A 13,197-nucleotide genomic window follows, 5' to 3' on the forward strand; every position below is an offset into this window, starting at 1 on the left:
TGTCCTCCTGTAGAAGGTCTGATCTGTCCTCCTGTCTGATCTGTCCTCCTATAGAAGGTCTGATCTGTCCTCCTGTAGAAGGTCTGATCTGTCCTCCTGTAGAAGGTCTGATCTGTCCTCCTGTCTGATCTGTCCTCCTGTAGAAGGTCTGATCTGTCCTCCTGTCTGATCTGTCCTCCTGTAGAAGGTCTGATCTGTCCTCCTGTAGAAGGTCTGATCTGTCCTCCTGTAGAAGGTCTGATCTGTCCTCCTGTCTGATCTGTCCTCCTGTAGAAGGTCTGATCTGTCCTCCTGTCTGATCTGTCCTCCTGTCTGATCTGTCCTCCTGTAGAAGGTCTGATCTGTCCTCCTGTAGAAGGTCTGATCTGTCCTCCTGTAGAAGGTCTGCTCTGTCCTCTTATAAAAGATCCGATCTGATCCGATCTCATAAAAAGATCTGTCCTCTCATAAAATATTTGATCTGTCCTCTTATAAAAGATCCGATCTGTCCTCATTAAAGTGAACTCGAGTAAATTATTATATTTTTCCCCCCAATTTCGTGGTATCCAATCGGTTTTTTTTTCGTAGCTACTATCTTGTCTCATCGCTAAAACTCCCGTACTGGCTCGGGAGAGACGAAGGTTGAAAGTCACGCGTCTTCCGATACACAACCAAACTGCTTCTTAACACAGCCCGCATCCCTACCGGCCAAGCCCTCCCTAACCCTGATTGTGTGTCGCCCCACGGACCTCCCGGTCGGTTACTACAGAGCCTGGGCGCGAACCCAGAGTCTCTGATGCACAGCACTGCAGTACAGCACAGCGCCCTTAACCACTGCGCCACATATTTTTTGTGTTCACAATGAATGCTCTTCCCTTTGGATGAGGATTCAAATCTCTTTGCCAGTTCACTTCACCTATTTTGTGGGTCCGAATCCTCTTTGCATTCGCATTGCTATGTTTAGAAAGGAACCCAGATTTTTTTTTTATAACATTCACTCAATGCACTCTTGGGTTTTTATAAAGTGCAGGACAAGCCATTTCATCAGAACGTGTTATCGGACAGCTAGACATGCACTACATGACCAAAAGTATGTGGACACCTGCTCGTTGAACATCTCATTCCAAAATCATGGGCATTAATATGGAGTTGGGCCCCCCCGTTGCTGCTATAACAGCCTCCACTCTTCTGGGAAGGCTTTCCACTAGATGTTGGAACATTGCTGCGGGGACTTGCTTCCATTCAGCCACAAGAGCATTAGTGAGGTCATGCACTGATGTTGGGTGATTCGGCCTGGCTCACAGTCGGTTTTCCAATTCATCCCGAAGGTGTTTGATGGGGTTGAAGTCAAGGCTCTACTGGCATTTCAAGTTCTTTCACACCGATCTTGACAAACCATTTCTGTATGGACCTCGCTATGTGCAAGGGGGCCATTGTCATGCTGAAACAAGAAATGGCCTTTCCCAAACTGTTGCCAAAAAGTTGGACAGTATAAATAGCAGAATAATAACTGGAGATTAAATGATGCTTTAATTGAAAATGATACACCCAATGTAGGCACCTGGCCCTTTAAGAGCTATAATAGGCTATTGGCCCTTTAAGAGCTATAATAGGCTATTGGCCCTTTAAGAGCTAGACTAGGCTACTGGCCCTTTAAGAGCTATAATAGGCTATTGGCCCTTTAAGAGCTAGACTAGGCTACTGGCCCTTTAAGAGCCAGAATAGGCTACTGGCCCTTTTTAAGAGCTAGAATAGGCTACTGGCCCTTTAAGAGCTAGAATAGGCTACTGGCCCTTTAAGAGCTAGAATAGGCTATTGGCCCTTTAAGAGCTAGAATAGGCTACTGGCCCTTTAAGAGCTAGAATAGGCTACTGGCCCTTTTTAAGAGCTAGAATAGGCTACTGGCCCTTTAAGAGCTAGAATAGGCTACTGGCCCTTTAAGAACTAGAATAGGCTATTGGCCCTTTAAGAGCTAGAAATGATTTTGTACCCTATGTTGTGGTTCTCACCAAATATGCTGTTTCCTTCTCATACGGTTCAAACCTCACAATTTGAAGTTCTCTTATTGCAAACAAATAGACTCAACTAAAAATTCCACACCATATTGGGGTGTTCGGTCACATCTTTAGGGGAATCAGAACCCCGGAATTCAAGTGAACCGAACTCAGACCACCTCTCAAGATGAGTTCAGTTTGATTTGCTTCGGTGGCCTCTTTTGATGAATCTCAGTTCCTTTTGTAATGTTCATACTGCACACAAAAAAAATGAAGCGAACCGCACTGAGTTCACAAAAATCGTCTGAAAGGGACCAAGCGTGAAAACGCCATTAGTCGAAGACATCACGAAGCATCACCAGTATGTAGTCATTCAAACTAGCCACAGCCCATATGCAATTGCACTCTAATGTTTATCTATGGTCCAAAGCACCGTAGACTGGTGATGAGTGAAAAAAGTTAGATTTTATTTCAGGTTTCATGTTGATTTTATAAAAGAAGAGGAGGATGAGGACGATGAAGAGGTTGTGTTCCACCTCAACCCTCGTTTATATGAGCAGCAGGTTGTCCGTAACTCCAACATGGATGGGGGTTGGGGTCCAGAGGAGAGAGATGGAGGCTTTCCCTTCATTCAAGGACAATGTTTTGAGGTACAGGTTTGATTGGGGTTAGGGGTCAATTCCATTTAAATTGTAGTCAATTCAGAAAATAAACCCAATTCCACATGTAACTCATTGAAAAGCATTGAAGATAATTGGGTTGTGTAAAGAGAAGGTGATGCCATCTCCCTGAAGGACGGCACCATGGGAGATGGCACCTCCCTGAAGGACTGCACCATGGGAGATGGCATCTCCCTGAAGGACTGCACCATGAGAGATGGCATCTCCCTGAAGGACTGCACCATGAGAGATGGCACCTCCCTGAAGGACTGCACCATGAGAGATGGCATCTCCCTGAAGGACTGCACCATGAGAGATGGCACCTCCCTGAAGGACTGCACCATGAGAGATGGCATCTCCCTGAAGGACTGCACCATGAGAGATGGCACCTCCCTGAAGGACTGCACCATGAGAGATGGCATCTCCCTGAAGGACTGCACCATGAGAGATGGCATCTCCCTAAAGGACTGCACTATGGGAGATGGCATCTCCCTGAAGGACTGCACCATGAGAGATGGCATCTCCCTGAAGGACTGCACCATGAGAGATGGCACCTCCCTGAAGGACTGCACCATGAGAGATGGCATCTCCCTAAAGGACTGCTGCACCATGAGAGATGGCATCTCCCTGAAGGACTGCACCATGAGAGATGGCACCTCCCTGAAGGACTGCACCATGAGAGATGGCACCTCCCTGAAGGACTGCACCATGAGAGATGGCATCTCCCTAAAGGACTGCACCATGAGAGATGGCATCTCCCTAAAGGACTGCACCATGAGAGATGGCATCTCCCTAAAGGACTGCACTATGGGAGATGGCATCTCCCTGAAGGACTGCTGCATCATGGGAGATGGAAACTCCCTAAAGGACTGCACCATGAGAGATGGCATCTCCCTAAATGACTGCACCATGAGAGATGGCACCTCCCTGAAGGACTACACCATGAGAGATGGCATCTCCCTAAAGGACTGCACCATGGGAGATGGCATCTCCCTGAAGGACTGCTGCATCATGGGAGATGGCATCTCCCTAAAGGACTGCACCATGGGAGATGGCATCTCCCTGAAGGACTGCTGCATCATGGGAGATGGCACCTCCCTGAAGGACTGCTGCATCATGGGAGATGGCATCTCCCTAAAGGACTGCACCATGAGAGATGGCATCTCCCTGAAGGACTGCTGCATCATGGGAGATGGAAACTCCCTAAAGGACTGCACCATGAGAGATGGCATCTCCCTGAAGGACTGCACCATGAGAGATGGCATCTCCCTAAATGACAGCACCATGAGAGATTGCACCTCCCTGAAGGACTGCACCATGAGAGATGGCATCTCCCTAAAGGACTGCACCATGGGAGATGGCATCTCCTTGAAGGACTGCTGCATCATGGGAGATGGCATCTCCCTAAAGGACTGCTGCATCATGGGAGATGGCATCTCCCTGAAGGACTGCTGCATCATGGGAGATGGCATCTCCCTGAAGGACTGCTGCATCATGGGAGATGGCATCTCCCTGAAGGACTGCTGCATCATGGGAGATGGCATCTACCTGAAGGACTGCTGCATCATGGGAGATGGCATCTCCCTAAAGGACTGCTGCATCATGGGAGATGGCATCTCCCTGAAGGACTGCTGCATCATGGGAGATGGCATCTCCCTGAAGGACTGCTGCATCATGGGAGATGGCATCTACCTGAAGGACTGCTGCATCATGGGAGATGGCATCTCCCTGAAGGACTGCTGCATCATGGGAGATGGCATCTCCCTAAAGGACTGCACTATGGGAGATGGCATCTCCCTAAAGGACTGCACTATGGGAGATGGCATCTCCCTAAAGGACTGCTGCATCATGGGAGATGGCATCACCTCTTTATTGGAATATGACTTTACCCAGATGAGCATCACATTCCATAGAAACCTTTTATTTGCTGAGCTGTGTCTGTCCTGTCCTGCCTGCAGCTGAAGATCCTAGTGGACGAGGACTCGTTTAAATTAGCTGGGGGTGGGAACCATTGTCTGGAGGATGAGCACCGAGCTGGAGGGTTTGAAGACGTCACCCTACTGCGTGTGGTGGCGGGACGTCCCTCTCTACAGCGTGGACCCTAGTATGATCTAACACTCAGAGACTACGGATTGAGTCCCAAATGGCACCCTATTCCCTATATAGTGCACTACCTTTGACCAGAGCCCTATGGCACCCTATTCCCTATGTAGTGCACTACCTTTGACCAGAGCCCTATGGCACCCTATTCCCTATGTAGTGCACTACCTTTGACCAGAGCCCTATGGCACCCTATTCCCTATGTAGTGCACTACCTTTGACCAGAGCCCTATGGCACCCTATTCCCTATGTAGTGCAATAGCTTTGACCAGAGCCTAATGGGCAAATGGACTGGATGGGTGGGGTTGCAGGTCACGTATACCCCATTTCACACTACAGGGACGACCCGAACCAAACTGTTGCTAGCTCATTATCCATCCACCGTTGTTCCTGGAACTGGGCTGAAAAGGACAATGTGAGATGCCATCTCTCATGGTGCAGCTCAGTGCAGCTTGGTTTGGCTCAGTAGTGTGAAAAGCCCTATACAGTATGTTCTTTAGGCTATGGGAAAATGCCCTTTTTCTTGTAATTCTGGGCACAATCAAATGACTGTCATATATTGTGGTAGATAATGTATACACATGAGGGAAAGGAACTAGACTATGTAACAGTAGCAGAGGAGGAGAGATCTGCTTTGAATGTCTCTTACCGTTCTTGGGAAAGTAACCTCGTTTATTATTTTTTTAATTTTTTTTAACCTTTATTTAACCAGGCAGGTCATTTAAGAACAAATTCTTATTTTCAATGACAGCCTAGGAACAGTGGGGTTAACTGCCTTGTTCAGGGGTAGAACGACAGATTTGTACCTTGTCAGTTCCGGTTACTAGTCCAACGCTCTAACCACTAGGCTACCCTGCCGCTCCCGTTAAGAACAAATTCTTATTTACAATGACGGCCTACCCCCGGCCAAACTCTAATGATGCTGGGCCAATTGTGCGCCGCCCTATGGGACTCCCAATCACGGCCGATTGTGATACAGCCTGGAATCGAACCAGGGTCTGTAATGATGCCTCTAGCACTGAGATGCAGTGCCTTAGACCGTTGTGCCACTCGGGAGCCCCCAAAATATGTTAGTGTATTTTACTGTCTATAATCACAGTTTTGGTTCACCTTTCAGAGTTATGGTGTGTTTGTGTGTGTGTGTGGGTGTGTGTGTGTGTGTGTGTGTGTGTGTGTGTGTGTGTGTGTGTGTGTGCGTGCGTGGGTGGGCGTCGGACTGAAAATCAGTGTAGCTTTTGCTTTGAACCACTTTAGTTTATTGCTGTGAGGCTGTGAGGCTGTGAGGCTGTGAGACTGTGAGGCTGTGAAGCTGTGAGGCTGTGAGGCTGTGAGACTGTGAGACTGTGAGGCTGTGAGACTGTGAAGCTGTGAGACTGTGAGGCTGTGAGACTGTGAGACTGTGAGGCTGTGAGACTGTGAAGCTGTGAGGCTGTGAGGCTAGATGGACTTGGACAGACTAGCATAATAGACGGAGCCTTGGGTGGCTGCACTCGGTCTTCTTTAGCTTGTAAATCGTAGCAAATGTGTATCTTTTAATTTGTCAGTATTAATCCTCGACTGTCAGCCATCTCCCGATTCGACTTGAGGATCACATCATGTTATCACTGATTTTATTTTGCAAAAAATTATTGCAAGAAGACAGATCTACAGTAAAAATGTGATTGAACTGTAGTAAATCAATGTATGACTTTGTAGATTCGTTGCCAAAGACAATGTATTGTTTTAATAATAAGGGTTGTCTGAGACAAAGGTATTGTTTTAATAATAAGGGTTGTCTAAGACAAAGGTATTGTTTTAATAATAAGGGTTGTCTAAGACAAAGGTATTGTTTTAATAATAAGGGTTGTCTAAGACAAAGGTATTGTTTTAATAATAAGGCTTGTCTAAGACAAAGGTATTGTTTTAATAATAAGGCTTGTCTAAGACAAAGGTATTGTTTTAATAATAAGGGTTGTCTAAGACAAAGATATTGTTTTAATAATAAGGGTTGTCTAAGACAAAGGTATTGTTTTAATAATAAGGGTTGTCTAAGACAAAGTATTGTTTTAATAATAAGGGTTGTCTAAGACAATGTATTGTTTTAATAATAAGGGTTGTCTAAGACAAAGGTATTGTTTAAATAATAAGGGTTGTCTAAGACAAAGGTATTGTTTTAATAATAAGGGTTGTCTAAGACAAGGGTATTGTTTTAATAATAAGGGTTGTCTAAGACAAAGTATTGTTTTAATAATAAGGGTTGTCTAAGACAATGTATTGTTTTAATAATAAGGGTTGTCTAAGACAAAGTTATTGTTTTAATAATAAGGGTTGTCAAAGACAAAGGTATTGTTTTAATAATAAGGGTTGTCTAAGACAAAGGTATTGTTTTAATAATAAGGGTTGTCTAAGACAATGTATTGTTTTAATAATAAGGGTTGTCTAAGACAAAGTTATTGTTTTAATAATAAGGGTTGTCTAAGACAAAGGTATTGTTTTAATAATAAGGGTTGTCTAAGACAAAGGTATTGTTTTAATAATAAGGGTTGTCAAAGACAAAGGTATTGTTTTAATAATAAGGGTTGTCTAAGACAAAGGTATTGTTTTAATAATAAGGGTTGTCAAAGACAAAGGTATTGTTTTAATAATAAGGGTTGTCTAAGACAAAGGTATTGTTTTAATAATAAGGGTTGTCTAAGACAAAGGTATTGTTTTAATAATAAGGGTTGTCTAAGACAATGTATTGTTTTAATAATAAGGGTTGTCTAAGACAAAGTATTGTTTTAATAATAAGGGTTGTCTAAGACAATGTATTGTTTTAATAATAAGGGTTGTCTAAGACAAAGGTATTGTTTTAATAATAAGGGTTGTCTAAGACAAAGGTATTGTTTTAATAACAAGGCTTGTCTAAGATTACAGAGTGCTGATACATTAAGACTGGTATTCAATGGGGTTTCTACAGCTACAACAGTCACACATTGCTCTGCCTGAAGTACACCTTCAAGTGCAATTGTCTGATCAGGTGTAGGGTTTAGTTGCCCCACCTAGACGCTGATCTTGGGTCAGTTTTGCATTACCCCCAAGGGTTAAGGGAGGGGATTCTGATCCTGGACCTGTACCTAGGAGAAACTACCCCAGAGCGATTATCATTAGGTTCTTACAATTCTGTACAAGTACCCCCTGTGGATAGGCCAGGCACCCCCAGGGGTACTACTACCCAGTTTAGTACCCCCAGATTGACAGTAACAGTTACGGGTGGTTCAATCAAAGGTCACGAGTAGAGCGGTAGATTGAAGAGCATTCTGGGAAGTGGAGTTCTAGTCCATCAGAGAGCAGGAAACTGCAGGCAATAGAGACGGTACTCCTGTATGAGTTCACCTTCACATTTATAACTACACTCAAAACAGCTATTTAGCTTGTCCTCTGGATTCCTAACACCATGAACGGGTCAGCAATGTATACTGCGCCTATCGTGCTGGATATAAAGTTGAAAAGAGGACCACAAGGTAAGAAAATAGCTTTCAGTCGCAACTCTGAAATATCTACTGTTAGTTGGCAAGCTTGCAAACGGATGGCCTGGATAGCTAACGAGCTAGTTAACTGTTCTTAGCTAGCTGGCTGTCTTTATTTAATTTATGCTATTTTGGTAACTAATCTGGATATTGCAAATAGGCTTCAATTTGAACGCCACGAGATCGGGGTTTTGCTACTGAGCCAAATGAGGACCTAGCTAGCAGCTAGCAATGCTAACTACACTGAACTAAAATATAAACGCAACAAACAATTTCAAAGATTTTACTGAGTTACAGTTCATATAAGGAAACCAGTCACTTGAAATTAATTCATTAGACCCTGATCTATGGAATTCACATGACTGGGAATACAGATGTACAGTACCAGTCAGAAGTTTGGACACTTCATTCCAGGGTTTCCTTATTTTTTACTATATTCTACATTGTAGAATAATAGTGAAGACATCAACACTATGAAATAACACACATGGAATTATGTAGTAACCAAAAAAAGTGTTAAACAAATCAAAATATATTTTATATTTGAGATTCTTCAAGGTAGTCACCCTTTTTGCCTTGATGACAGCTTTGCACACTCTTGGAATTCTCTCAAACAGCTTCATGAGATAGTCACCTGGAATGCATTTCAATTAACAGGTATGCCTTGTTAATTTGTGGAATTTCTTTCCTTAATGTGTTTGAGCCAATCAGTTTTGTTGTGACACGGTAGGGGTGGTATACAGAAGATAGCCCTATTTGGTAAAATAGGAAAGGAAGACCCAGAGTTACCTTTGCTGCATAGGATAAGCTCATTAGGTACCAGCTTCAGAAATTGCAGGCCAAATAAATTCTTCAGAGTTCAAGTAACAGACACATCTCAACATCAACTGTTCAGAGGAGACTGCATGAATCAGGCCTTCATGGTTGAATTGCTGCAAAGAAACGACTACTAAAGGACACCAATAAGAAGACACTTGCTTGGGCCAAGAAACACGAGCAATGGACATTAGACCGATGGAAATCTGTTCTTTGGTCTGATGAGTACAAATTTGAGATTTTTGGTTCCAACCGCCGTGTCTTTACGAGATGCAGAGGTGGTGAATGGATGATCTCTGCATGTGTGGTTCCCACCGTGAAGCATGGAGGTGTGTGGGGGTGCTTTGCTGGTGACACTGTCAGTGATTTATTTAGAATTCAAGGCACACTTAACCAGCATGGCTACCACAGCATTCTGCAGCGATATGTCATCCCACTATAATTTGTTTATCAACTGGACAATGACTGTGTAAGGGCTATTTGACCAAGAAGGAGAGTGCTGGAGTACTGCTGGAGTACTGCATCAGATGACGTGGTCTCAACATTCACCTGACCTCAACCCAATTGAGATGGTTTGGGATGAGTTGGACCACAGAGTGAAGGAACAGCAGCCAACAAGTGCTCAGCATATTGTTTTTCCAAGACTGTTGGAAAAGCATTCCAGGTGAAGCTGGTTGAGAGAATGCCAAGAGTGTGCAAAGCTGTCAAGGCAAAGGGTGGCTACTTTAAAGAATCTAAAATATATTTTGATTTAACACTTTTTTTTTGGGGGGGGGGGGGGTTTAAGACTTTTTCAGTTACCACATGATTCCATATGTGTTATTTCATAGTTTTGATGTCTTCACTATTATGCTACAATGTAGAAAATTGCAGAAATTAAATTTAAAAAAAAACCCTTGAATGAGTAGGTGTCCAAACTTTTGACTGGTACTGTACATATTTACCTCAATTAAATCGTACCCCTTCACGTCGACTCTGTACCCCGTGTATAGAGCCAAGTTATCGTTTCTCATTGTGTATTTGTTTTGTGTTTTACTTCTCTATTATTAGTTTATTTTCTTTCTCTCTGCGTTGTTGGGAAGGGCCGGTTAGTATACACTTGTTGACGAATACAAATGAGGTTTTTCTAGCCAGTAACCTTCAGTGAGAATACCTTTTTTTTATGTAGCTAGCTCGCCTCAATCAAACCAAATTGTATATAGTCACATACACATGGTTAGCGTATGTTGATGCGAGTGTAGTGCTTGTTTGTGCTTCTAGTTCCGACTTCTAGTTCCGTCTCGTCGTTGTTGGTAATCAAGCCTACCACTGTTGTGTCGTCCGCAAACTTGATGATTGAGTTGGAGGCGTGCGTGGCCACACAGTCGTGGGTGAACAGGGAGTACAGGAGAGGGCTGAGAACGCACCCTTGTGGGGCACTGGTGTTGAGGATCAGCGGGGTGGAGAGGTCTCAACCCTGCCCTGTGCAACTGGGTCCTGGACTTTGACAGGCCACCCCTCACCACCTGGGGGTGGCCCGTCAAAGTCCAGGACCCAGTTGCACAGGGCAGGGTTGAGACCCAGGGTCTCGAGTTTGATGACGAGTTTGGAGGGTACTATGGTGTTAAATGCTGAGCTGTAGTCGATGAACAGCATTCTTACATAGGTATTCCTCTTGTCCAGATGGGTTAGGGCAGTGTGATTGCAATTGAGTTGTCTGTGGACCTATTGGGGCGGTAAGCAAATTGGAGTGGGGTGTCAGGTAGGGTGACAATGCCCCAGGGTAGTGATTGGGGACACTGCCCTGTGTAGGGTGCCGTCTTTCGGATGGGATGTTAAACGGGTGTCCTGACTCTCTGAGGTCATTAAAGATCCCATGGCATTTGTCATAAGAGTAGGGGTGTTAACCCCGGCTAAATTCCCAATCTGGCTCTCAAACCATCATGGTCACCTAATAATGCCCGGTTTACAATTGGCTCATTCATCCCCCTCCTCTCCCCTGTAACTATTCCCCAGGTCGTTGCTGTAAATGAGAGTGTGTTCTCAGTCATCTTACCTGGTAAAATAACGGATAAATTAAAGGGTGGAGGTGATATGATTCTTGACTAGTCTCTCAAAGCACTTCATGATGACGGAAGTGAGTGCTATGGGGCGATAGTCGTTAAGCTCAGTTACCTTTGCTTTCTTGGGAACGGGAACAATGGTGGCCCTCTTGAAGGATGTGGGAACAGCAGACTGGGATGGGATTGATTGAATATGTCCGTAAACACACCAGCCAGCTGGTCTGTCCATCTTCTGAGGACGTGGCTGGGGATGCCGTCTGGGCCTGCAGCCTTGCGAGGGTTAACACTTTTAATTGTTTTACTCACGTTGGCTGCAGTGAAGGAGAGTCCGCAGGTTTTGGTAGCGGGACGTGTCGTCGGCACTGTATTGTCCTCAAAGCGAGCGAAGAGGTTGTTTAGTTTGTCTGGGAGCAAGACATCGGGGTCCGCGACGGGGCTGGTAACTACAAGATGAGTTGAGTTAAACGAGCGTTTCCATGGCATTTACGTCTTTGTTTATTTTTTTGGAGTACCGTTAACGGCTGTACCGCATCTGCAATATTATGACAAGACTGACTGCATGGAAGGGAATTTATAGGCAACTTCTGGAATGGTTCTGCTTGTACCTTCAGTCCACAGCTCTCCTGACCTGTCTCCAACTAATACTTTCTGCACTACCATAGTTACATAGCCTTGTCCATAGAGCGAGAGAGAAATAAAGTGTTCTATGGTCTTTGCCTCTTTGAATATCCAGACGGTAAATCAGTTTTTTTTCTCATTTTTTTTCACCTTTATTTAACCAGGTAGGCTAGTTTGCAGCAACGCGCCACCTAGCCCTTTGCAGCAACACCTAGAATATGTGGACAACTACAAATACCTAAGTCAGAACCATCCAGAGTAGTGATGCTAGGCGATCAGTCAGCAAATGTCCATGTAATGAGAACTCCATACTAAGTATCTCACCTGAGAACTTTCACTTTCATTTCCTGTTCTCTCTCGCTTTCTCTTTCTCTCCCCCCCCCCCCCCCCTCCCTCCAGGTCTGGGGTTTAACATCGTGGGGGGTCTGGACCAGCAGTATGTCCTGAATGACAGTGGGATTTATGTGGCCAAAATCAAACAGAATGGCGCAGCAGCGCTGGATGGAAGATTACAAGAGGGAGACAAGATATTGGCGGTAAACATTGACTCTCTCTTTTTTTTTTTTTTTGAGGTTTGGAGAAGATAACCTCGTCCCCAGCGGCTCAATTTCTAGAGAGCCGACTGGTGGACTAGATTAGAGATCAGAGGGTAAAAAGGGGGAATGTCATGTGATGTTTCAATCAATCAATCAATCAATCGTCTATCTGGCAAATTTGTATTAGGCTTGAGATTCCAGCCATCTACTGTAGAATTGTGGCTTTAATTTCATGAGCCTTTTCACTGCACGGGAGATCCTAAACGATCATGGTACTGACAGTTATAGTCCTCGATAATGTATCAAGCTCCTATGATGTTATTTTCCCTCTGTCTTTATGTAGATTAATGGTCACAAGCTGGAACACCTGTCACACAGTGCTGCGGTGGAGCTCTTCACGTCAGCGGGAGAGGACGTGCAGCTTCGCGTGCAGCAGAGGGTGTGTGTGTGTGGGACAACCGCAGGCTCTTTTCCCACTCGTCTGAGACTTCTCAATCAACTGTCTTGGACGGGTCATATTCATTAGGGCACGTTGTAGCAAAGTGTTTCGCAACTGATAACAAAACAACAACGAACAAAAAAATAAGCATTTCTTATTGGACACATTCAGATATACTGAGGGATATATAGCCTAGTGCTGTTTGGGGCCCACTGAACACAACTCAGATATGATATAAGATGTGTTTATTTTGTTGCCCTCTTCTCTGTCCCAACAGCCCACCATGGTCATGAATGTTCCCCCCAGTCCCAGGCCTGACGGCGACTCTTCTGTCTCCTCCTTGGTAATACTTGTGGCCGTCCTGGGAGCTGCTGCAGCCGTTACTGTCCTCTACATGCGCTTCCAGCCACAACTGAGGAGGCATTTTTAACACGCTAATTTTCTCCTCAAAAACATTTTTTTTTTTTTAAGAGCAAAAGCTGGGACTGAACTTTGCTGAAGGCCAAAAAAAAAAAGAAAATGAGGA

General features: G+C 44.5%; 1 protein-coding gene across 1 annotated transcript; it reads left to right on the top strand.

The window, feature by feature from the left end:
* Nucleotides 1–8,006: 8,006 nt before the first annotated feature.
* Nucleotides 8,007–13,197, top strand: LOC118941522 (synaptojanin-2-binding protein-like). The gene is made up of 4 exons (XM_036955332.1): nucleotides 8,007–8,214; nucleotides 12,096–12,232; nucleotides 12,576–12,671; nucleotides 12,949–13,197. Exons 1-4 carry the CDS (start codon nucleotides 8,148–8,150, stop codon nucleotides 13,099–13,101), a joined length of 453 nt encoding a protein of 150 aa, XP_036811227.1. The 5' UTR covers nucleotides 8,007–8,147; the 3' UTR covers nucleotides 13,102–13,197.

This window comes from Oncorhynchus mykiss, chromosome 19, assembly GCF_013265735.2.
Source record: "Oncorhynchus mykiss isolate Arlee chromosome 19, USDA_OmykA_1.1, whole genome shotgun sequence".
Lineage (NCBI taxonomy): Eukaryota > Metazoa > Chordata > Actinopteri > Salmoniformes > Salmonidae > Oncorhynchus > Oncorhynchus mykiss.

Bases quoted from the DNA above. Each gene is read 5' to 3' on its own strand.
- LOC118941522 (XM_036955332.1), top strand. From the start codon at position 8,148: ATGAACGGGTCAGCAATGTATACTGCGCCTATCGTGCTGGATATAAAG. The intron at 8,215-12,095 runs GTAAGAAAATAG...CCCTCCCTCCAG, and splicing joins GTTGAAAAGAGGACCACAAG to GTCTGGGGTTTAACATCGTG. The intron at 12,672-12,948 runs GTGTGTGTGTGT...CTGTCCCAACAG, and splicing joins AGCTTCGCGTGCAGCAGAGG to CCCACCATGGTCATGAATGT.